At 37.8% G+C, this 24,763-nt stretch overlaps 1 protein-coding gene across 2 annotated transcripts in view; it reads right to left on the reverse strand.

The window, feature by feature from the left end:
• The window catches only part of Hgsnat (heparan-alpha-glucosaminide N-acetyltransferase), a 38,887-nt gene extending 14,480 nt beyond the window's left edge, over window positions 1-24,407 (reverse strand). The window contains exons 1-9 of one of the 2 annotated variants that reach the window (XM_048330345.1): window positions 24,156-24,407; window positions 21,437-21,552; window positions 16,348-16,484; window positions 15,531-15,652; window positions 13,107-13,176; window positions 9,035-9,104; window positions 8,122-8,231; window positions 6,290-6,366; window positions 5,175-5,205 (exon numbers count right to left, since the gene is read on the reverse strand). In XM_048330345.1, coding sequence (XP_048186302.1) covers window positions 5,175-5,205; window positions 6,290-6,366; window positions 8,122-8,231; window positions 9,035-9,104; window positions 13,107-13,176; window positions 15,531-15,652; window positions 16,348-16,484; window positions 21,437-21,552; window positions 24,156-24,339 — 917 coding nt within the window. In that variant the 5' untranslated portion in view covers window positions 24,340-24,407. Of the gene's footprint in view, window positions 1-5,174; window positions 5,206-6,289; window positions 6,367-8,121; window positions 8,232-9,034; window positions 9,105-13,106; window positions 13,177-15,530; window positions 15,653-16,347; window positions 16,485-21,436; window positions 21,553-23,283; window positions 23,633-24,155 lie in introns of those variants that run through there. The other variant, XM_048330346.1, reaches the window with a different exon arrangement.
• Between the last annotated feature and the right edge of the window lie 356 nt (window positions 24,408-24,763).

Below are 24,763 nucleotides of genomic sequence, written 5' to 3' on the forward strand. Positions count from 1 at the left end.
GAGGAGGAGGAGGAAGAGGAAGAAGAAGAAGAAGAAGAAGAAGAAGAAGAAGAAGAAGAAGAAGAAGAAGAAGAAGAAGAAGAAGAACTGGAAACTTAGAAACAAAAACAAAGAACCAAGGAAGCAAAAAGTTGATTCTCTAAAATGACAATTATTATTGCTAAATCCAAATGAACTAAGCAAAGGGGAAATATGGTAAAATTAGAGAAGGTAAAGGTGATTATTTCAGTAAGTACTGGTATCATCATTAAGAAATATATAAATTTCTAGGGACATTTGGACAAAATTAAACAAGGAGGCTATCATTCATTTAAGCAGATCTGTTACAAGTGATTAATATTTAAGTACTAACAAAATCACCCCCAAAATAAGAGCTGAAGACCAGATGGCTTCACTGTCAAATTCTTTATGATCTATAAGGAAGAAAACCAATGTTCCTAAAACCAATCAATAAAAGAAAAGAGAATTAATGCTACCAAAGTAAATCTATAATCCAGTATTGCTACCAAAAGCAAATGACACAACAAAAAAGAAAAATATAGACCAGTTTCCATGATGAACATAGATACAAAAATTCTCAATAAAATAACTGCAAGCCAAATTCAATAACGTATTTTAAAAATCACAAACTATGACAAAGTTGATTTCACTACTGAGATGCAAAGTGAGTTCAGCATACACAAATAAATAAATGAAATACAGTAGCATATAAGCAGAACCAAGGATAAAACAATACAAATCCCACCCAGTTAGAATGGCAATCATCAAGAGAACAAACAACAGATACTGGTGAGAATACAGGGTAAAAAGAGACTTTCATACACTGCTGATGGAAATATAAAATAGTACAACTGCTATGGAAATTTGTATGAAGGTTCATAAAAATAATAGACCTATCTTGTGACCCTAAAATACCATCCTTGGACATATATCAAATAGAGTGTAAATCAATATACAAAAGACACACTTGCACACCCATGTTTATTACTGCATTATTTGTGGATAACTGATTTTGAATCATCCTAGGTGGCCAAAACCCAATGAACTGATTATAAAAATATTATGTATATGATGTATGTGTGTATGTATGTGTATATATATATATATATCCCCATGATGAAATATTATTCATCCATAAAAAATGAAATTGTATCCTTTGCAAGAAAATTCATGGAACAGGTGATCATTATGTTGAGCATAAAGCCAAGCTCAAAAACCAAATCAAATGTCTCTGATCAAAAATCAAATGTCTGGGCTGGGGATATAGCCTAGTGGCAAGAGTGCCTGCCTCGGATACACGAGGCCCTAGGTTCGATTCCCCAGCACCACATATACAGAAAACGGCCAGAAGCGGCGCTGTGGCTCAAGTGGCAGAGTGCTAGCCTTGAGCGGGAAGAAGCCAGGGACAGTCAGGCCCTGAGTCCAAGGCCCAGGACTGGCCAAAAAAAAAAAAAAAAAAAAAAAAAAAATCAAATGTCTTTGTTCATATGAATAATCTAGACCCAACATTTTTCATGATGCTGGGTGCTGGATCTTAAAATCCTAGCAACTCTTAAGGTAAGATCTCAGGATCACAGTTCAAAGCCAGCTCAGAAAGAAAAGTCCATGAGACTCCAATTAACCACCAAAAAAGCCAAAAATGTAGCTATAACTCAAGCGGTAGCATTCCAGTCTTGAGCAAATACAGTTCAGGCATAGCTCCAAGGCCCTGAGTTCAAGTTGCCAGGACCAGCATAAAAAGAAAATTTTTGATGAAGATGATGATGATGATGATGATGATGATAATGATTGATGATAGGACATGAATATAAAAGGGGGCCTGTGTGGAAATAAAGGGAGAAGGGGAAGATGAAAAGAGAGGGTACTGAGGGGTTAACAGGACCTAGGTTGTTACTTCATGAAACCCATTTTATACCATTTTACAAATGGAGAAGGAAGCTCATGCTTATAATCCTAGCTACTCAACAAGTTGAAATTTTAGGATCACAGTTCAAAGCCAGCCTCAACAGAAAAGTTTATGAGACTCTTATCTCCAATTAACTACCAAAAGCCAGTAGCTCAAGTGGTAGAGTGTTATCCTTGAGCAAATAACCTCAGAAACAACATCCAGGCCCTGAGTTCAAACCCCTGAGCAGACATTAAGATAGATAGATAGATAGATAAGGGGAGGAGAGAGAGTTGTTAAAAAGTATAATAAATCTAAAGATAAACTTGTTCAAAATACATTGTACATGTACATGGAAATATCACAATGAAGCTCTCTTGTACAACTATTATATGCTAATAAAATAAATACATGAATTTTAGAAAATAATTCATCATTAATATAAACAAACATAAACTTTATGCCAAATATAAAAACATCCAGTAACATAACTTTTGGATGGACTTCATAAATACAGGCTGTGTTCAAAAGCTCAATGCTTGTCCTAATAAGGGTTCCAGACACCATAATTGTATGGTGGAAAAAAAGGCAGCCTCTGCAGTAAGTTGTGTTGGAAAAACTGGACATCTATATGTAGAAAACTAAAATTAGATCCCTGATTGTCACCAGATACCATCAACTCCAGTGGCTCAAAGACCTCCCGATCAGACCATAAACACTGCAACTATTGCAAGATGGATCAGGAGAAACATCAGGACTTACAGGCAGGAACTTTTGGAAGATTCCCAGAGGCACATCAGAGAGAAGGACTTGACAAATGGGATCACATCATAATAAAACATTTCTGCCATTAAGTACAATGTTGCTATGGGTTTGTCATAGACAGCTTTTATTATATTCAAGAATGTTCCCTAGAATCCTAGTTTTCCAAAGCTTTCATCATAAATGGGTGCTGGATTTTTTTTCAAATGCTTTTTCCGCATCTAAAGAAATAATCATGTGATTCTTGACCTTGCTCCTATTGATGTGATGAATTGTTAATTTGTGTATATCAAACCAGCTTTGCATCCCTGGAATGAATGCGGTTTGATCATAGTGTATATTTTTTTTGATGACTTGTTGAAGTAATTTGGCCAGAATTTTGTCAAGAAGTTTTGCATTGATATTCATCAAAGAAATTGGTCTATAGTACCCTTTCTTTGATGAGTCCCTGTCTGGTCTGGGGATAAGGGTTATACTGGCTTTATAGAATGTGTTTGGTAGCAAACTTTCACTTTCAATTTTGTTGAAGAGTTTGAGGAGTATTGTTGAGTTCTGCTTTGAAGGCCTTATAGAATTCAGCTGTGAATCCATCTGGACCTGGGCTTTTCTTGGATGGGAAATCTTTTATTGCCGTTTCTATTTCATTGCTTGCTATGGGTCTGTTTAGTAGGTTTAAATCTTCTTGGTTAAGTTTGGGCATATGGATGTTTGGTAGGAATTCATCCATTTCTTCCAGGTTCTCAAATTTGTTAGCACATATGAACTCATGATGATGCTAAGTGAAATCAACTCCAAGTTATGGAAATCAGTGGTTTAACACTGTTGTTGTTATTTTCAATGTAGTATCTGAAATTATGCCACTTTCTTTTGTCTTTATTCCCCAGGGTTTTACCCCTGATGTCACTGTTCCTGATTTTGGCACCTTGGGTACTGTATATACATTTATTGGAACTAGGGAAGGGAAGGAGAACATCAAAATGGAGAGACAAAGGATAAAAGGTGAACCAATGCAATAGCAATACTTACAAAACTATATGCCCTAATCCAACTGTACAACACATGGGAGGGAAGGAACTGGAAGGGGGTTAGGAGGAAGAAAAATGAAGGAGGAGGTAACAAGTTTGATATGAAATGTACTCACTGCCTTACATATGAAACTGTAACTCCCTGTACATCACTTTAACAATAAGTAAAATTTAAAAGTTTCTGCACTGCAAAGTCACTAAACTAGAAAGACAGCCAACAGACTGAAAGATTTTTACCTGCAATACATCCAACAAAGGCCTAATGTCCAAAATATATAAAGAACTCCAAAATTACCCTCCCCCTCAAAAAAACACTAACCAACCACAAATGGGCAAAGGAGCTAGCTAAAGAGACTTCTCAGAAGAAGTAAGAATGGCAAATAAGCACATGAGAAAATGCTCAACCATCCTGGCCATAAGGTAAATGCAAATCAAAACTATAGAGATTCCATCTCACTCCAGTTAGATTGGCCACCATCAAGAATTCAAAACAACAAATGCTGGCAGGGATGTAGGGAAAAGAAATCCTAGTGCACTGCTAGTGGGGATGTAAACTATTACACGCATTCTTAAAGACATTTTGGAGGTTCCTCAAAAAACTTAACATAGAACTTCACTGTAACCCAACCATACCACACCCAGAATGTTACAAGTCACTTGCACATCCATGGTTACTGCTGTACTATTCACAATAGCCAAGTTATGGAAATAGCTCATATGCTTTACAATAGATGAATGGATCCAAAAAATATGGTGAATATTCACAATGGAATTTTACTCATACATTAGAAAGAATATTATGTCATTTGCAGGGAAATGGATGGACCTAGAATACATCATGTTAAGTGAGGAAAGCCAAGCTCAAAGAGACAAAGTGAGCATGTTTTTTCTCACATGTAGAAGCTAGATATAAAATATAACTGGACCTACTTAAACAGAAATCTAGGCATTCACACACACAGAGCGAAGGAGGTTATTCTTAGAGGAAGAGCCCAAAGGCATAACTCTACTGAACATTTAAAATACTATTTTTCAAAATGAATTATAGGAAAAAGAAACATGGGTTATTTATGTTGTTTTCTAATAAGTATCAAGCACTAACCAACTGCACCACTAGAGCACCAATGTTGTTGTTATTGGTGGTGGTGGTGATGTTTGTGTGTGATTTTGTTTTGTTTTGTTTTGGCTTTTGGGGGGTGCACAGAAAGGAAAGGAGGAAGGGTGAACAAAAGCAATCACTATCACAATATACACTATGAGGAAAAGGAACTATATAACTTGTGGGCAAGGACAGGAAGGGAAAACTAGGAGAAAGCAAAGAAAGGGGTGATATTGTCCAAAAGAAAAAGGTACACATTACCTGAATTATGAAATTTTAACACCTCTGTACACAACTTAATAATAATGTATTGTTTTAATTAAGGCTCTAGCATCATTTCATAGTCAAAGACAAGGGACTACAGATGACCCATGGAAAAACTAATGGTAAACTGCCAACTCACCATGGAAATACAAGGTCAGCCACTGTCAGTCCTGCAGAACAGCACATGTACAAAGTAAGAAAGAAGATTCTAGGATATTAATACTTCCCATATTCCAAATGTATTCTATTATATACTGAGACATAAGGTAAAACTCTGTGGAGACTCTGGTCTGGGGCACTTCCTGACTTGTCTTCATTTGTTGTTTTGCAATGAAGTGCAACAATATAGAACATATTTAGCTGTACAAAAGAGAAGGTGGTGCTTAAGTACAAATGGGATATACAATTCTTGTCAAATAAATACTTAGACATTATAGTTCCTATAGTCAATCTGGACTCTTAGGTCTGAATTGCGAAGCTGCTTTACTTTTCCACCAGTAATCAGTGTGTGGAACAGGGTGCCAATGATCAAATATGACCCCTAAAAGCCCCTTTTAAAAGCCTTCCTGGGCTGGGAATGTGGCTTAGGGGTAAAGTGCTTGCCTAGCATGCATGAAACCCTGGGTTCAATTCCTCAGTACCACATAAACAGAAAAAGCTGGAAGTGGCACTGTGGCTCACGTAGTAGAACACTAGCCTTGAGCAAAAGAAGCTCAGAAACAGCCCCAGGACCGGCAAACAACAACCAAAAAAAACTTCCCAGTCTTCTATAGAAATGATCTGTACAGGACAAGGAAAACTAGAATGTCTCAAAAGTCAATCATGTCTAACAGTCAAATATACTACATTATTTTCTTGGTTCCCACAAAATGTACTCCTAAACCAACTACCAGCCATACTATTCAGCACCATTCATTGACGGCACCAAGAAAAATTAAGTTTTTCAAGTCAGAATCTCCAAGATATGGTGGCTGCCCTACCTATACTGTGACAAGGATAATTTGAAACTAAATTTTTTACATCTGAGTCACACAGACTCACAGCAGAAATTTTCAGTCTTCATGTTATTATAGAAAAGTAATCTAGAACCACATATTATAGATTCATAGCACACAAGGGGGCAGGAGCTCAGTGGGACAGGCCAGTAAGGCCTCATCTGTGGAGTTCCTGGAGAAAGTGCTGAGGGATTCTCTTGTCCTCTAGTTGCTTTGAGAAGAATTATGATCAACACACTACCTTTGGGAAATATCTTACCATTCCAACTTGAATGTTTGAAGTACCAATATTTTCCTCCTCCGTAATTAACAAAGACCATGAGGGTAAGAGCTATCCTGAAAGCCAATGGAGGGAGTACTTTTAGTGTTTGCAATATGACAAGAAATGATTGAACAACAACAGAGGTATTCACACCCACAAAGTACATTATACTATAACATGATTCTACATGATTTTACAACACAAAAAGAGATTTAAAGACAAGACGTTATGATCTTCTAATCACCTCAATTGGGACCATACACTAAAATTCAGTTGCTATTCTAATATAGCTTAAGGAAAATGTATACTGCTTTATTAAATTATATAAATTAAAAACAGTAATATTTGCGATAACTCAATTTTATACTAATTACATAGATGTCTCCTTTTAGGGAACTGTAATAGAAGGTAGACAGTCATTGGAATCAGAGAGCTAAAGATCTGTATCCTGAGTCTTTTTCCTGTAGCAAATTAACTCAGCAATAATTTACCACATGTAATTAAGTGCTTGGTATATGTTAGGCACTTGATGTTGGCTTCTATTTGTGAACAGCTTATCTCCAGAAGTGGAAATGAGAGTAGGAAAGAAAGAGGAATACAACAAAATACACTGGAATATACTGTTTGATGAAAACTGTGCAGAACACTGAGAAGGAAGACTTTAGTACAACAAAGGAGCAATGTAAGATCTTTGTAACCCAACAGTCTAGAATCAAATTCTGGCTTCCTCATTTAGAACCTTAGTGATTGGGAAAGTTATTTAACTTAGTGAGTCAATTTTTTCTTCATCTTTGAAAAAGGTAAATTAAAAGGACTTAACTACAGAATTGTTAAGAGACTAGGTAAATTAAGACAAGAGGAGTGACTGACACAGAGAGAACTCCAAAACCGTTAGCAATTTAAAATTGTGTTTATTAAGTATCTCTAAAAATAAAAAAAATGCTCCACAATCTAAAATTTGAGGACTTATATGAGGTCATAAGTCATAATTCTACATCTGACCTCTTATGACAGCTCACATCAAAATACAGGCATGGGTCAGGCAGTGTAACTTAGTTGTAAAGCGTACATGCCCTAGATTCAATCCCCAGTACCAAACAATCACCACTAACAGAATAAGGGGAAAAAAGCATGCTAAAAACATTAAAATTAATTTTTAGATACACATGTGTGTGTCATACATGTATATATGAAACAAAACTGAATCTGTTTAGACTTGATTTTAAGATGTCCTACTAAGTATATTCCAAAATCTGAAATAAGTTTATTTCCAACAATTTTGGATAAGAGAAACTCTACCAATATTACTTAGCTTCAAATACCCTTAACAGGAGAACTCAAAACTCACTCTGTAAAGACTAGAAAAAAACTTAAGGTTATTACTGGAGTGTTAAAGCCCTCAGTGGGTAAAAATGGAACACCTAATAACCTATATATATTTACTATCAGATATGTAGTTTTATATTTTATTTTCAGTTTGGTTCTGCCCTCCATTCAACTACCAGATCTAAAACCAATTAGCAACAATTTGCAATATAACATTAGATCTGCTATCAAAAGGGCCTGACATTCAGGTTGTTCTACTGGTACTGAAAGATAAACACTTTCTGAATGCTGAATGTTGGTATTTTCTTTGTAGAGTGCTGCATTTTCTAAGTTGTCAGATCACTGACAGGAGGTGGTGGCACAGTTTATCACACCACGTCTATCTACTTCCTCAAATGTAAATGACCTTACCTCAACAGATTGCATTCTCATGCCTCTATCCCAACATATTATATTAGGTATGAAGAACCTGCACCACTGTGTTTACAAGAGAGTCCACATACCCTCTGAATGTGTCCACAGAGCGCAGACGGTGCGGCAAGGTAGGTAAGTGTTGAGTTTCTGGTTGGCAGACAGCACTGAGGGGATCTCCCCTGCTTGGGGACCCCAGGTCCTTGAAAAAAAAAAGAGATGCCATTCAATAATGCCAATAATATAATGTATTTATTATTTGATATTTGAGGGAAGATACTAGAGTAAAAAGACAAAGATAATTTTCTGGACAACACTTCCATTTGCATTTACAAAGTGCCCATTCAGAAATACATTTTGCTGAGCTTGCCAGTGTTCATGTGTAATGACACTAAGAACTGGTTCCTAAGAGCATCTTGTAAAAGTACAGAAGTAAACATGCTGGTAATTTAGTAGCTCAAATTTAATGACATACTTAAACATTAAATTATCAGTGATTAGATATTTAAAATTCATGTTCTTGATTTATTTTCTTCTTGAGACTCACCTTAATTGGAAAGACTGAAAGAATGAAAAATGTAATGCAGCCCAGACTTCCAACATCATTGAAGAAAAGAATGGAACCTTCTAAGGAGTTGAGGACAAAGTTGTTCTTTATTAAGAATATATGCCTTTGGCTGGAGGCATGGCTTAAATGGTAGAGTGCCTGCGCAACATGCACAAGGCCCAGTACCTTCTCCCCCACAAAAAAAGATATATATCGGTAGCAAATACCTACAATCCCAGCATTCATGAGGCTAAGGCGAGAGAATGCCAAGTTTCAGACAAGATTGAAAACTAGCCTGAAATGAGACCCTGTCTCAAAAAAAAAAAAAAGAATATAGGACCCAAGTCAAGAATATAACTCAGCAGTAGGAGGCTTGCCTAGTAATAATAATTTTTCAATTGCACATTCCAAGTGCAGAAAGCTGCATAAATAATACATAATGCATTCTAATAACTCACACTGTTGATGAGATGATCAGTTTCTTGAGAATTGATTGCCTTAGAAATCCAATTATTAAAGTCATACAAACTGTAAATAAAAGATAATGGATTTTCTTTATTAGAATTTTCAAAATATTTATAAATCATATGGATATAAAATTAAGGTTCATGTTCTACAATAATTAACAAATTAGACATTAGCATTCTGTAATATTTTTATTAAAATAAAAATATAATCTAAGAACCAACATTTCATGTCTATAATCCTAACCTACTTGGGAGGATGAGATAGGAAAGATTAGAGTTAAAGGCCAGCCCTGGCAGGAAAGTTCTTGAAATTCCTTCTCAATCTACAGCTGAATCTAGTGGCATGCACCATCATTTTAGCTATGTGGAAAGCTGAGATTGAGAAGAAAGAAGTTCTAGGCTATCCTAGGCAGAAAAGTCCAGGAGACTTCAATGGAAGATGAGTGTGGTCATCCTAGCTACAAGCCAGGAAGACTAAAATAGGAGGATCCCAGTCCTGATATGTATCAGAGAAGGAAGCAACACCCTATCTTAGAAATAGCCAGGGCTGAGAATGTGGCTTAGTGTTAAAGTGCTTGCCTAGCATACATGAAGCCCTGGGTTCCATTCCTCAGTGCCACATAAACAGAAAAGGCCAAAATAACACTGTGGCTCAAGTGGTGGAGTACTTGAGCAAAAAGAAGCCAGGGACAGTGCTCAGGCCCTGAGTTCAAGCCCTAGAGTAAAGGGAGGGAAGGAGGGAGGGAGGGAGGGAGGGAGGGAGAGAGGGAAGTGAGTGTGCCAGGCCAACACCCATGCTCACTAGCCATTTGGGGAAGGATGCCTGGGGTAGACACTACTGCTTTCTGCAGAGCTCTCAGAAGAATAAAAGATTTGCTCAATTGCACCATAAATCTGTCTTAATGGTCAAAAGATTAAGGAGCATGTTTTTTGTAATCAGAACAAAACAAAAAAATAGAGTTTATCAAAGAAATGGATCTGACTACTTCAGGTCTAGCATCCACATGAGAGAAAACATGTTAACTCTTTCCTGAACCTCACTTATTTCATTTAATATGATATCTACTTTTACCCATTTCCTTGCAAATGATAAAATTCCCTTCTTATTGCTGAATTTTATGCATATATACATATATGTATGCATGTATCAAGTTTTCTTGATCCATTCATGTTTTCAGTTCTGAGTATTTGTCTAGGTGGGAATTACTGAGTCATATGGTAACACTATGTGTAATTTCTTTTTCTTCTTTCCTTTTTTTTTCCCCTTAGAGACAGGGCTTCAATGTATTGCTCAGGGTAGGCCTGAAACTCAGTCTTTCTGCCTTATCACTGTAGTTCTGGGATTGCAAGCATGCACTACCAAGCAAAGCTGTGTTGAACTTTTTGAGAAACTGCCAAATTTTCTTTCTTTTTTTTTCTTCTTTTTTTTGCTCTGCTTTTGTGGGGCTGGGGATTGCAGTGAGGGTCTTGTTCATGCTAGACAAGTACACTACCATGTTCTGTAGTTTTTAATGATCTTATACTTGGAAAGGAAAAAAGTGCATTAAATGTTGGGCTGAGAATATTCATTCCTAAAACAGCCCTTTTGGCAAGCCAGACAGAAAGTCTTACTTTGCTTCATAGAATGAAAACATTAAAATATAAGCCTAAAATACAGAAATAGTGGCAAATTGTTTATGTTACACTCTTATTCCATCCACCTAATTCTAGAAGTTACGAGTATGCTTGTAATGATGGCATTTACTTTCATGAGGGTGTTATTTTCATTATTCAAAAATGACACACAATAATGCCTGATTTCTGAGTTTCATGAGTTTATATGAGTTCATGAGCTCTTAAAAATTCTCGAGTCAGGTATTAGAACTAGGAAATTGAAAGGGAATACCAAAATTGAGAGACACAGGGTAAAAAAAAAGACAAATAACTACAAAAGCAATACTTGCAAAACTGTTTGGTGTAGTGAACTGAATACCTCATGGGGGGAAAGGGAAAGGGGGAGGAAGGAGGGGGGTATGAGGGACAAGGTAACAAACAGTACAAAAAATGTATCCAATGCCTAACGTATGAAACTGTAACCTCTCTGTACATCAGTTTGATAATAAAAATTTGAAAAAAAAATTCTCGAGTCAGGGCTGGGAATATGGCTTAGTGGTAGAGTGCTTGCCTCGCATACATGAAGCTCTGAGTTCAATTCCTCAGCACCACATATATAGAAAAAGCTGGAAATGGCGCTGTGGCTCAAATGGTAGAGTGCTAGCCTTGAGCGGGAAGAAGCCAGGGCCGGTGCTTAGACCCTGAGTCCAAGGCCCAGGACTGGCAAAAAAAAAAAAAAAAAATTCTGGAGTCAAATTTTAATTGCAGATTTGCATTGGTGAGAAGATTACATCTTATAATATAAATTTTGAGGGAACAATGGAATTCTAGGAAGTGGCACTGTGGCTTAAAGTGGTACAACATTAGCCTTAAGCAAAAAATCCTGAGGGACACCACCCAGGCTCTAAGCTCAAGCCCCACAAATGACAAAAAGTATTTTTATTCTACTATAATGTGTCAGATAATATTTGAATCTTTTATGAGTAAAATTGAAATAATGTAAAAAGTAAAGCATAGAAAGGGTGGCAACTGATCAAGATACATTGTATTCATAAACATGTTCAATGATACATCTTTTGTACACTACTTAAAGATAATTTTTAAAAATTAAATAATAATACCCAGCACAAAAAAAAAAAAAGGCGTGGAGGTATGACTCAGGGCTAGAATACCTTCCTAGTGAGCATGAGACTCTGATTTCAAATCTGTCTCACCAAAACAAAAAAGTAAAGCCATACTTACAAATATTTGACTTAGAAGTACTTAGTTTCCTCATCAATTAAATAGGACAGATAATTAAGAGTTGTGAAAATCATACGAAATAGTTTTTTCTGTGATTTCCTAGTAATAACATTTTTAAAATTAATTATTGCATTATACTAATATATAACTATTGTTGTGTTGATGTTATTATTCAATTACAATTAAAAAGTATAAAAAAGAGCAGCAACCAAATGTACACAATAGAGAAATGACTTCGCACAAGGGCTGAGAGACCTGTAACTGGATGAGGTACAGCTGCAAAAATAGTGAGAACAGGGGCTCCATATACACAGATACAAAGACAAACTATTATTTTTATAGAGAATCCCAGGCATCATATTTTATATATATATATATATCAGAATATATACCAGTATTATTAAAAGATAAAACTAATTTTACTTATAATCCTGACATCAAATCAGTTTAAATATTAGCAGTAATTCCTTATCATCACCACATAGCCAGTTCAGTTTCCTTGTCTCTGACATTTTTCATAGTTTCATTGCAAAAGTTAGTATTCAAACAAGATCCATACAGTCAATCCTTCCATTTGTAATTTTTTCCCTCACAACATAATTCTCATTTCAAGTTTATTCAGCATTGTTTATGTTACTGTCACGTGAAAAATTTTAAGGCTAAGGAAAGGCATAAATAGAAGGTGAGATAACTAAGAAAAAAAATAAAACACTAATTCTCTTGTGTATATTGTTCTCCAAATGAAAGGGAGCTTCCTTATTCTTTTTTTTTTTTCCCTTATTCAGATAGCACACACATACTTCCCTGGGCTTTCTACAGGTATTCTGGAAAGCATTAGCAAGAAATAGAAAATAACAATAGCACTGTTGTCAGCAACAGCATACCGCCCATAAGCAGAAGAGGCAAAATCAGGTGCAAAGATTCTGCAGAGGGAGAGATGGAATTTCTCCTGGACCTCAGTGCTTGACTTCAGTTTGATGCCAGCATGGGCAAGAAAGACCATGAGATTCTTATCTCTTAATTAACCACCATAAAGTCAGAAGTGCAGCTATGGCTCAAATGGTAGAGTGTTAGCCTTAACCAAAAAAGTTCAGGGACAGTGCAAAGACCCTGAATTCAAGTCCCAGGAATGACACACACACAAAAGTCATTAGGTACTCCACTTGGATGGAATAATGTTCATTTGGTGGGTCAGACTACCCAGGACATAGTCTTCCCAATCACTTACCTCATTAAGAGCCTGAGGAAGGATATTGCAATGATGAGTGCTAAACCAACAAGGAATGCAATACTTACAGCTATGAAAAAGAAAAAAAATTATCACCAAAAATATCATACACATCAAAGTTCTTAGGTCATTACATTTAACATACATTCAATGAAAATGAGGACAAATGTCAGAAAAGCTTAGATTTTCATGTTAAATTTCCTATGAACAATTAAGAATGCTCTTTGTGGGATTTTATTGTTGCTGTTATCTTAATGTACTATGTGAATTTCCTATGGCTTATCCCCTGTTGTTACTGTATATGATTCTGGTACACTGGGTATTGTATATATGTTTATCTGAACTAGGGAAAGGCAAGGGAACATCAGAAGAGTGAGACAAAGAATAAAGGGCAAACCAATACAACTGATACTCATAAGACAATATGTTGGAAAGGAACTGTACAACTAGCAGGCTGGGAGGGAGGGAAGGTGAAAGAAAAATGAGGGAGGGTGTAACAAGTATGACAAGAAAATTATGTAACTGTAAACCCTCTGTACATCACCTTCACAATAAAAGTAAATTAAAAATAAAATAAAATGAAAGAATGCTCTCATGAAGCAATCTATATCACTTTTATTGTGAAATATACAAAACATACAAAAAGTACAGGGAAGTATATAGTAAGCCTACATATACCCATGACCCAGATTCCATATCTATCAAGATATTGTCACACTTGGCACTGGGTTTTAGTTCATGGCATAGCATTTTGCAAAGTTCTGGGTTTGTTCTCCAGCCTGCAAAAACAAAATTAATATCACTCTTGTTTCACCTATTACTAGCCCTCCTCACTTTTGGCTGACTTAATATGTGTGTGTGTGTGTGTGTGTGTGTGTGTGTGTGTGTGTGTTAGAATTTGCCTATAAATCTAGAAGTAAACACAATGGATAGTAAAAGATGAAAAAAACATTATACTTGGACATAAATTAAACAGAATTCTAAACATTCACACAATGAAACCAATGGAAGAAATCCTTAGGAGAGGATCGCAAAGGCTCAATAGCTATGTGCATGTGATCATAGAAAATGATGTTTATTGAAACGAACTCCAAGAAATGGAAACAAGAGGCTTTTTTTCTTTTTTTTTTTTCATTTTGGCTGATTGTGGGCTTGAACTCAGGGCCTAGGCATTGTCCTTGAGCCTCTTTGTGCTCAAGGATAGTGTTCTACCCCTTGAGCCACAGCATCACTTCTGTTTTTTGAGTGGTTAATTGGAGATAAGAGTCTCAAGACTTTATTGCCCAGGTTGGCTTTGAACTGTGATCCTCAGATCTCAGCCGCCTGAGTAGCTAGGATTACAGGCCTAGCAAAAAGGGGCTGTTTGTTTTACTTTTTGTGTTTTGTTTTCTTTTGTTTTTCCCCTTTTATCACTGTTTATGATTTCTGAACTTTTTGTTTTGTATCTGTTTGGGGAGGGTAAGGAGAAGCACAGAAATAGTGAGAAAAAGGGTGAAATAATTCAACAGTGATACAAACTAGACACTACATTGAAAATGAAAAACACAACTTGTGGGGAAGCAGGGTCAGGAGGGAAAAGCATGGGAGAAAACCTTTGTGATACTGTTCAAAAAGAAATGTACTCATTACCTGACCTATGTACCTATAACCCCTCTCTACATCACCTTTACAATAAAATAACCTTTTTAAAAATCCTATGGGTTTTACATATTCTTTTCCTCAGTAATACTAATTCTTTTTCTAATGATTAAATTGCCCCCTGTTGTGGCCCTTTATATTGACACCTACATTTCTTGGGAATAACCTCAGGCTCTACGTGAAGTCTTTTTAACCACGCCCCCCCCATTCACTACTAATCTCTGAAAGGCAACACACACAGTATTACCTGAAGGATGGTGCAGAGTGACAAATTCTGCTCAATGGACTTCTAAGAGAAAAAAGGACCCTCTTTAACATAAAGGAATTTCTTGGCTGGCTGTTGGTATATGCCCCTCAGGAAATACTACATCTTAAGACCTAAATCGAGGATAGTCAATCACTCTAATTCTAGTTTCTTTACAGTGCATTAACCTTTTGATTTATTTGTGCTTCACAATTGAATTGATCAGAATTAGACTTATTAAAATATGTGAATATATCATATTGTTTTAGTATATGATAAAATTTTCTTAGTATTTATCTATGACACAATAAAAACTATAACTGGGGCCAGGTTCTATCACCTAAGTGATAGAATATGTGTTTAGCATGTACAAGGCCTTGAATTTGATCCTCACCATCAAAAGAAAATAATAATCAGTATTATGACATACTAAGTGATATAAATAATCTATAATCTGCATTTTAAACTATTTAAAATTTTACAAGTTGCTTCATTTTGTAATACTTTACAACAAAGAACAGAAATAAAGAGCATATACATACGAAGGTTACTGTCAACCGGATTCTTATTCACTACAAGGTCACAGGTAATTTCACCTACTCCATTGCTGGTGTGCTTTACCAAGACAGAATAGTTCCCAAACTCTCCAAATATGTATTCTACCCTACAAAGATGGGGTAAAATTAAGACAAATGGTTAGATCAAAAAATAAAAAATTGAAGTGGTTTGGAATTGATAGTAGGGAGTTAACAGGAAGGAGTCAGACCATCTGGAATGATCATGAGAAATTAGTTGGTTTGAGAACACTTGTTTGGTTTGGTTTGGTTAGTTGGTTGATCAGTTATCTGTGATACTGAGGTTTTAACTTGGTCCTTCCTCCTTGCTCAGCTAACACCGTACCACTTGATCCATACATCCAGTCTCCAGCTTTGGGCTTGTTATTTTGGAGACAGAGTTTCATGGACTTTACTAAAACTGTGATCCTCTGAATCTCAGCCTCCTGAGTAATTAGCTGGTTTAATTACATTCTTGGGTGGCATTTTCAGCAAATAAAGTTAGAATTGTAATCTTAGAAACAAACCTAGAAAATACATAATAACCTTTTATTATTCAGCAAGCATTCTACATATGTCCAGTACCTATAAGAACTAAAATAATTCAAGAGTGTATCTCTAAGAATGGATTATTAATAAAAAATAAAAAATTGTCTTTGCTAATTATCATACAAAATATTCATTCTTTGCTACAGACCAGGAAAGGTAAAGACAAATGTTTTAAGGAGGGAAAAAAATGTAGGAAAAAAAAAAGCGAAGAGAAAAATACAGACTTCAATTAATTCAAATCAAACCAGGCACAAACCTACAAATTTCTTTCTCTTCCAAGCTATCATTAATTTGCAGAATAGATCCATGCTGGGTACTGAGAGAGATAGCTGCAATGCTTGGCTTCTCAGGTTTCCCACCATGAGAAACATTTACCAGAAACTGAAACAAGCACTGTAAGATAAAAACACAACATGTAAACTCTTAGGAGTTTTCATTTGTTTTGTTTTCTAGAAGGTTTTAAGTGATGCTAGGGATCTAACCTAGGGCCTTACACATTCTAAGCCATATCTCCAGCCCGGTTAGACATTTCTAAGTCTTTCAGTAAGGACATGAACATCCACTTGAATATCCTAACATGATTTTTTCTTCATACTTATAAAACTTTAGATCTCAATAACAGGTAAAATTTACCAACTATTTTTTATTAAAATGACTGTCAGAATATAACTGAACTATTTTTATTCACATTTTACTAATAGACTATATTAAATCTTGAATCTTTATGCTTTACTAAAAATTAACAAGTAAACTTATAGAACACTAATGTGCATATTTACAATATTTAATTGGATGCATTATATATCATCAACTATTTAATATATTTAGGATAAATTTCAAGGCTTTTGTTTTACCTTCTTGCTTTTTGTATTATAAAATTATTACTTTAAAAGATCAATACATTTGGTGTAAATGAACTGAACAATTCATGAGGGGGAAAGGGGAAAGGGGAAGGGGGGAGGGGGGAGGGGGAATGAGGGACGAGGTAACAAACAGTATAAGAAATGTATCCAATGCCTAACGTATGAAACTGTAACCTCTCTGTACAACAGTTTGATAATAAAAAAGTTTTTAAAAAATCAACACATGAGATTCTTACTCCTTTAATTCTTTCTCAATGGCAAACTTCCCAAAGTGAGATTACTAGAAAAAAATAAGCATTTCAGTAATTTCCATTATAAATGGCCAAACAGTACTAAAGAAAAATTACAAGTTAATTCATCATTAGCCTTGCCAGGACTTTAAATCATTTCCCTTGGGGCTGGGAATATGGCCTAGTGGCAAGAATGCTTGCCTCGTATACATGAAGCCCTGGATTCGATTCCCCAGCACCACATATATAGAAAATGACCAGAAGTGGCTCTGTGGCTCAAGTGGCAGAGTGCTAGCCTTGAGCATAAAGAAGCCAGGGACAGTACTCAGGCCCTTAGTCCAAGGCCCAGGACTGGCAAAAAAATAAAATTAAATAAATAATTCATTTACTAGGTATTTATTTATGTCACAGAACTAAAATCACAGTTTGAGTCAATATACTATATAAAGTCAGTATCAATATAAAATTATTTCCTACAGTGTATGAACCATCAATTACATCTCAAGTTTTCTTGAACATATTATTAAAAATATTTTTTTTCTACTGTGATATTTTAACTATCTCAAATATTTCTCCATTCTAGTCTTTTCCTTTTCCTTTTCTTATGTTTTGTTGTTTTAGAATTTTTTATTTAAACATACTAATCTGACTAATTTCTCTTATTTCTTGTTACTTCATTAACTTTAAAATATTTTCAGCCTTTTTCAGTTGTTTTTAAGTTGATAGGTTCTATTTTTCAAGTTGAATATTCTTGGAGTGTGTGACAGATGATTTATAAACCCTTAAAATATTACATACATTCAGCTTAGTGCCAGTGGTTCATGCCTATAATCCTAGCTACTCAGGAGGCTAAGCTCTGAGGACTGTGGTTCTAAATCAGCCTGCAAAGGAAAAGGCAGGAATGTCTGCAAGATTCTTGTCTCCAATTAATCACAGAAAAGGTCAGACATGGCACTGTGGCTCAAGTGGTATAGTGCTGGCCTGGAGCAAAAGAGTTCAGAGACAGTGCCCAGGCCCAGAGTTCAAGCCAGAGACTGGCAAACAAAAAAAAAAAAAATCAATTTTACTTTTTTTGTGTGTGCCAGTCCTGAGGCTACCTTAGGGCCTGGGTGCTGTCCTTGGGTTTTAGTGCTCTAGCTCTTCAGCCACAGCTCTGTTTGTGGCTTTTTAGTGGCTAATTGAATAGAAGAGTCTCATGAACTTTCCTGTGTGTGATGGCTTTAAACCAGGATGCTCACAGTTCAGCCTCTTGAGTAGATCAACTCTACTTTTTATATTTACTTTGGTATGTTGGGTAAAAAGATCAAGTTCTTTTTTTGCTACAAAGTAAATGTAGCTTCATTATATATCTTATGTAATACACCAATGTGTACATTGCCCAGTTTCCTTTTGGGCCACCAGTAATTCTTTGGCTCATTTACTCTTTCATGTGAAATCTGGAATTATTTATGCAGATTCTACAAAGCAGTCCATAGCAATTGTGCTTTATTATATGAATAAACATAGGAAGTGCTACCATCTTTCCTATGCTAATCTTCACATCAGTACATTATCTCTTCATTTAGCCTATATGTTTCGTGTCAAAATTTTGTCACTTCCTTCACACATGATGTCTACTGAAATTGTCATTAGTAAAACTTTACATATGCTATTTGATCTACCTGATATAATTTTAAAGACTTTTGCATTGCTATTAATTAGAAAGATTGGTCTGCATTTATTTCTCTCCAGGCCTCTGCCAGTTTTGTTTTTTTTTGTTCAGTCATGGGGCTTGAACTCTGGGTCTGGGTGCTGTCCCTGAGCTCATCAGCCTGAGGCTAGTGTTCTACCACTTTGAGAAACAGTGCCACTTTAGGTTTTCTGGTGGTTAATTGGAGATAAGAGTCTTATGGAGTTTCCTGCCTGGGCTGGTTTTGAATCATAATCCTCCAATCTCAGCCTCCTGAATACCTAGGATTCCAGGCAATGAGCCTCTGGTGCCCAGCTTTGCCAGGTTTTAAAATGAACACCCTACCTATATTGCAGAAGAAATCAGACATCAAATCAATTTCTTTTTTTTTCTAGGCAGGGGGTAGGATAAGAATGATTTATTGAAAGCACAAAAAAATTAGATGAAGAAATTAGATGATTACTTTTCAGATTTCATAATCTAGCTTTTAGGCTCTCACTTTCTTGAGAAAATTTTCATCTTATATTTTAAGAAAATGGAAAAAAATAATTTAATAGCTATCATAGAAGTGTATGACTGTAATTCCAGCTATTCAGGAGACAGAGGCAGAAGGATCCTGAGTTCAAGGCCAGCCCTAGAAATTTTAGCAAGACCATATCTCAAAAAAACAAAAGAAAAAAAAAAGCTGCATATGATAGCACAAGGCCATGTCCTAACTACTTGAGAAGCAGAGATCATGGTTCAAGTCCAACTCAGACAAAAAATGTTCACAGCTGGATGCAGGTTGCTCACGTCTACAATCCTAGCTACTCAGGAGGCCAAGATCTGAGGATTGTTCAAATCCAACCCAGGCAGGAAAGTCTGTGAGACTCTTATCTCCAATTAACCACCAGAAAACCAAAAGTGGAGCTGTGGCTCAAGTGGTACAGCACTAGCCATGAGCTGAAGAGCTAAGGGACAGCACCCAGGCCCAGAGTTCAAGCCCAACAATAGACAAAAAAAACAAAAAACTAAAACAACAACAACAAAAAACAAAAAACCACACAAAAAACCATTCACAACACTCAATCTCAATCAATGCATGGGCACACTATAGCGTGCCTGTCATCACAGTGACATGGAAAAGCACAAGTAGGAGAATCACAATCAGGCTGAGTTCAGGCATTAAGCAATACTAATAACCAACCCAGAAAAGGGGCTGGAAGAATGGTTCAAGTGGTGGAGCACCTGTCTAGCAAGCATGTGGTCCTAAGTTTAAACCTAGAAAATGACAAAAAATAAAATCAAATAAAGAAATGACAGAGAAATTGGCCTAAGTTAATCCTCAGGCCCACCAATAAACAACAACAAAAAAAAAGAGAGAAATTGCTGAAGACTGAAATCTAGGTCTCAATCTCAAGTTCTCCTTCCTCAGCCTCCCAAATGCTGCAATTGCAGATGTCTGCCATCATATGTAGTATATTTTCAATCTCAAATTTATCACCTACTAAATTTCATTAAGTTATTCACAACATAATTCTTTTAATTTCAGGTCATATTTATCTTAATTTCAAAGTTTCTTAAATTTTATTGTTCCCTTAAATTTGTCAACTGAGTTAATTTAAATTATTATATCTCATATCACTTATTTCAGTTCTCTTATTGTGTTAATTTGTTTTCTATTTGGCAGAGAAATGAGCTTGCAAGATGTATAATTCTGTTTTTTACATCTATTTATTTTCATTGGAAATGATTGATGTTACTGTAAATATACACAGGTATCTTTAAAGTTATCTACTTTTCTATTTAATTCCTATTAAATAGAAAGTATTACTTACAGCTACTGCCAGTAAGACTGGCACTTATAATAGGTGTTACTCTGCTTCAATTTATATATACTACATCCTTAAATGTTCACAAGAAGCTAGTAAGTGGATTCTATTATTCTTTTAGATATACAGGTAAAGATACCGAGGAACAGAACACAAAAATATTATATTCAAAGTTACAAAGTGACAAAGGCAGTACTCCAACCTGGAACTTTGACTACAAAATCCAAGCATTTTAACTTTACCACTATTACTCTGTCACAATCTGATAAAAGTGTGTTATTATTTGTCTTTACAATTTCATTTTGTACTTTCTACCATTGTTTTCTGTGTGTTTTGGGGACACATATATTTAGAACCTTCTTAGTATATTTTAGTAAAATATTTCTTTATTATTTATGTAAATGCTAAAGCTTTACCAGTTCCTTATATTCCAATATCTACTTCATCATAAAGTGTAACTATCATAAAGTGTAACTATTATAAAGTGTAACTATATCAGTTTATTCTAATGTGTTCTTTATAAGAACAATACTCTGGGCTTTTTGTTGAATTTTTTTTCCACACTGGTTCAAACTGCGAGCTTTGTGCTTACTAGGACGGTGTTCTACCACTTCAGCCCTGTTTTCTCTGGTTAGTTTTTAGATAGGGTCTCACTTTTTATTATATCTCTTCCAATTCTCATTTATTTCCTGTCACATTGCAGGGAAAAGAGTTTTAGATATAAGAGCAATAAGGCCTATATAAATAAACTCCAAAGTAAATAAATACATACACAATAACAATATTCAGACTTCCAGTAGACAGCCAAGTTTGTTCCCAGCAGTTCATTATGAATGAATAGCAAAGCCTGATCCATCTTCAGCTCCACATGCTTTTTTTCCCCTAAATCTAATAAGAATTAGAAAGAAAGGCAACTTAATAGTTTGCATATGACAATGAATACGAGCTCACTTTTTCTTCATTTTACAGATAAACAGATTAAGGCTCCAAGAGTTTTGACCATGCCCATGCAATTGCTTTTTGGTGAAATCACTGATTTGAACCCAAACATTCCTCAGCCATACAAGGCTGTGAGCTCAAAAGCATGAGAAGCTTGTTAGAAATCTGAGTTACAGGGCTGGGGCTATAGCCTAGTGGCAAAAGTGCCTGCCTCGGATACACGAGGCCCTAGGTTCGATTCCCCAGCACCACATATACAGAAAACGGCCAGAAGCGGCGCTGTGGCTCAAGTGGCAGAGTGCTAGCCTTGAGCGGGAAGAAGCCAGGGACAGTGCCCAGGCCCTGAGTCCAAGGCCCAGGACTGGCCAAAAAAAAAAAAAAAAAGAAATCTGAGTTACAGAAGTAGTCCTGTTTTCTATTACATTAACACCAATTTAATGGTGCTGATTTACAATGGTAACTGTGCTGTTTGTAGATACGTAAATAATTCCAAATATGATGCTCTCACTGCATGCCATCACAGCCCTATAAAATAGCTCTTGCCTCAAGTCTTGGGCTCAAGCCTTCTGCCCCCTCCTCCTAAGTAGCAAGGGCTAAAGATACATGCCACTGTGAACCCAAAAAGGATCAAGGAACTTGTTGAAGGTCAGCATCTGCCAGCAGCAGGATATAAACTGAGGATAGCCAGCCAAATCACCTAACCTCTAGGTTACAAGGTTCCCGTAGGATTAGCCTTTTAAATTGTTTCCTTACTTTTTAACCTGATGAATAACCTGAGCTAATCATGAGAAAGTGTAAACACGTTTTCTATGGGTGTTTTCATGTGAATTGCTGGAATACTTATTTGCTTAACCCCAAAGGCCTTCTTAGGTATTTGTATTCGTTTTTTGTGTGTTTGTTTGTGTGTGTGTACAGGACCTGGGCACTATCCCTTAGTTCCCACCTCCCCCACCCCCAAGACAGACACTCTTCCACTTGAGCCACAACTCCACCTCCAGCTTTTTGGTGGTTAACTGGAGATAAGAGTCTCTAGGCCTTTCCTGCATAGACTGGCTTAGAACTGGAATCCTCCAAGCTCAGCCTTCTGAGTAGCTAGGATTCGATTACTGGCATGAGCCAAGAGCACATGGCAAATTCTTTTTTTTTTTTTTAATACAAAGCAATTTTTTTTCTTCTCCTTTATTGTCAGAGTGAATTACAGACGGGTTACAGTTTCATATGTAAGGCAGATATATTTCTAATCCCACTTGTTACCTCCTCCCTCATTCTCCTCTCCTACCCCCTGGCAAGTTCCCTAAGTGAAGTGAGCCAGACCTAAAGAAACATGAACTCCATGGTTTTCCTTACAGGGAATGTACATCTCTAGGATAGTCATGGCAGAGGATCACAATAGTTCACTAGCTATGCCGGTATAAACACATAAGATAATGCTAAGTGAAATGAGCTCCATGTTATGGAAATAAGTGGTATATCATTGTTGCAGTTACTTTCAACATGCCATGTGAAACTATGCCTTTTATCCCCTTGTATTCTTTTCCTATTTTTACTCCTGCTATCACTGTAACTGATCTTAGTACCCTGGATATTGTATATACTTGTATTGGAACTAGGGAAGAGAAAGGGAATACCAAAATCAGGAGACAGGATAAAAAGACAAACCATTGCAATAGCGATACTTACAAAACCATTTGGTGTAAGCTAATTTTTATTTTCCACCTTTTCCCCTGGTGAGCTCCGGGATAAAGCAAGTTAGGGAATCACTGAATGAACTAGTGCTTCTCCTGTCCCAGCTACACAGTATTCACCAGAGGCTGAAGCACCCCAACCGGCCTGCTGCCCCCCGCCCCCTCCACTCCCAGGCCTGGGAGAGTGCCCCTCCTCACCCCACAAAACTCGGCCAGCCAGCAGGCTCAGCCTCGGCTACTTAATTAGAATCCAAGAGGCGAGCACGGTAGCACCCCCAAAATGGAGCCTCAAGCAACCCACGGCCGCCACCTTCCACCGGCCCGGCGTTATTTGCGCGGGGTTTAATCCCAGTGCAGACCCAGGGTCACGAGTTCTGCTCCGCGCCCACCCCCTGCCGGCCGGACCGAGGGGAAAGGCCTGCATTTTTGGGTCGCACAACAGATGAGAGTCAGCTTTGCAGAGGTGGAGTAACTAGGGTCTAGATGAGAGGCTTGTCCCCGCGGAGGATGCCAGCCCCATGCCCCGCGGCCGGGGCGCGCGTCGCCCCGGCACCGTCCCCGTCACACAGCTCGTGGGCTCGGGCCTACGCGGCAGGCGGGGCGGGGGAGGTGCCGCTCCTCCGGCCTAGACTGCGGCAGCCGGAAGCGCCGCGGCCCGGGCCGCCCGGGCAGCCTGGCCGGCGGTGAGGACCTCGCAGTGGTACGGGCCGGAGGAGGGAGGGCTCAGGCACAGCGCTCCAGGGTCTTCCGGAGTAGGGAACTGCCGCGAGACGCACCCGACGCCGGGGAGCCTCGGGCAGCCTGCGCCGGCGCGCGCTCACCCGACGCCAGGGAGCTTCTGGCGGCCCGCGCCCGGCGCGCGCTCACCTGGCTCCGGGGAGTCACCGGGGGCCCGCAGTACCGACGCCAGCAGCAGCAGCACGGCCAGCGCCGGGCCTGCAGCTCGCGCCGCACTCATGTCTGTGTCCGAAGCCTCCTTCGCCTCCGCTGCTGTGTCGCTGCGCCCCACCTTTCGGTGTCTCCTCTCGGCCGTCGGCCGCGCGCTCGACATCGCCTCCCCCGCCTCCCAGGCTGTCACCGCCTCCGCCTGGGCTGCCCGCTGGGGAGGCCCGGGATTCCGCGGCCTGTAGCGAGTGGAGCTGAGTCCCTGGAGGGCGGTGTGGAGCAGAGGAGGGGCCGGTGGCTGCGGAACACTTGGGGGAAGCCGAGCCAGGGCTGGCCACCGGATTTGTGTTTCCTCCCCAGAACCACCCACACACACCCAAAAAATAAAAATAAAAAGGGATGAAGAAGCAAAGAAAAATCTACTCCTGTGTGCAAACGGTATTGCTTCTCTAGAGAAGAGAAATATCTAGAAGAGAGGCCTTTTCTCCCCAATCTCTTTCAGCTTTACTAAGTGTAATATGGAGGTCAGATCTGGCCAGATCATGGCGAGTGGTACTATGTAGCATCTTGTCTTATGGGCGTGCCTGGAG

The sequence above is a fragment of the Perognathus longimembris genome, chromosome 21 (genome assembly GCF_023159225.1).
Source record: "Perognathus longimembris pacificus isolate PPM17 chromosome 21, ASM2315922v1, whole genome shotgun sequence".
Classification (NCBI taxonomy): domain Eukaryota; kingdom Metazoa; phylum Chordata; class Mammalia; order Rodentia; family Heteromyidae; genus Perognathus; species Perognathus longimembris.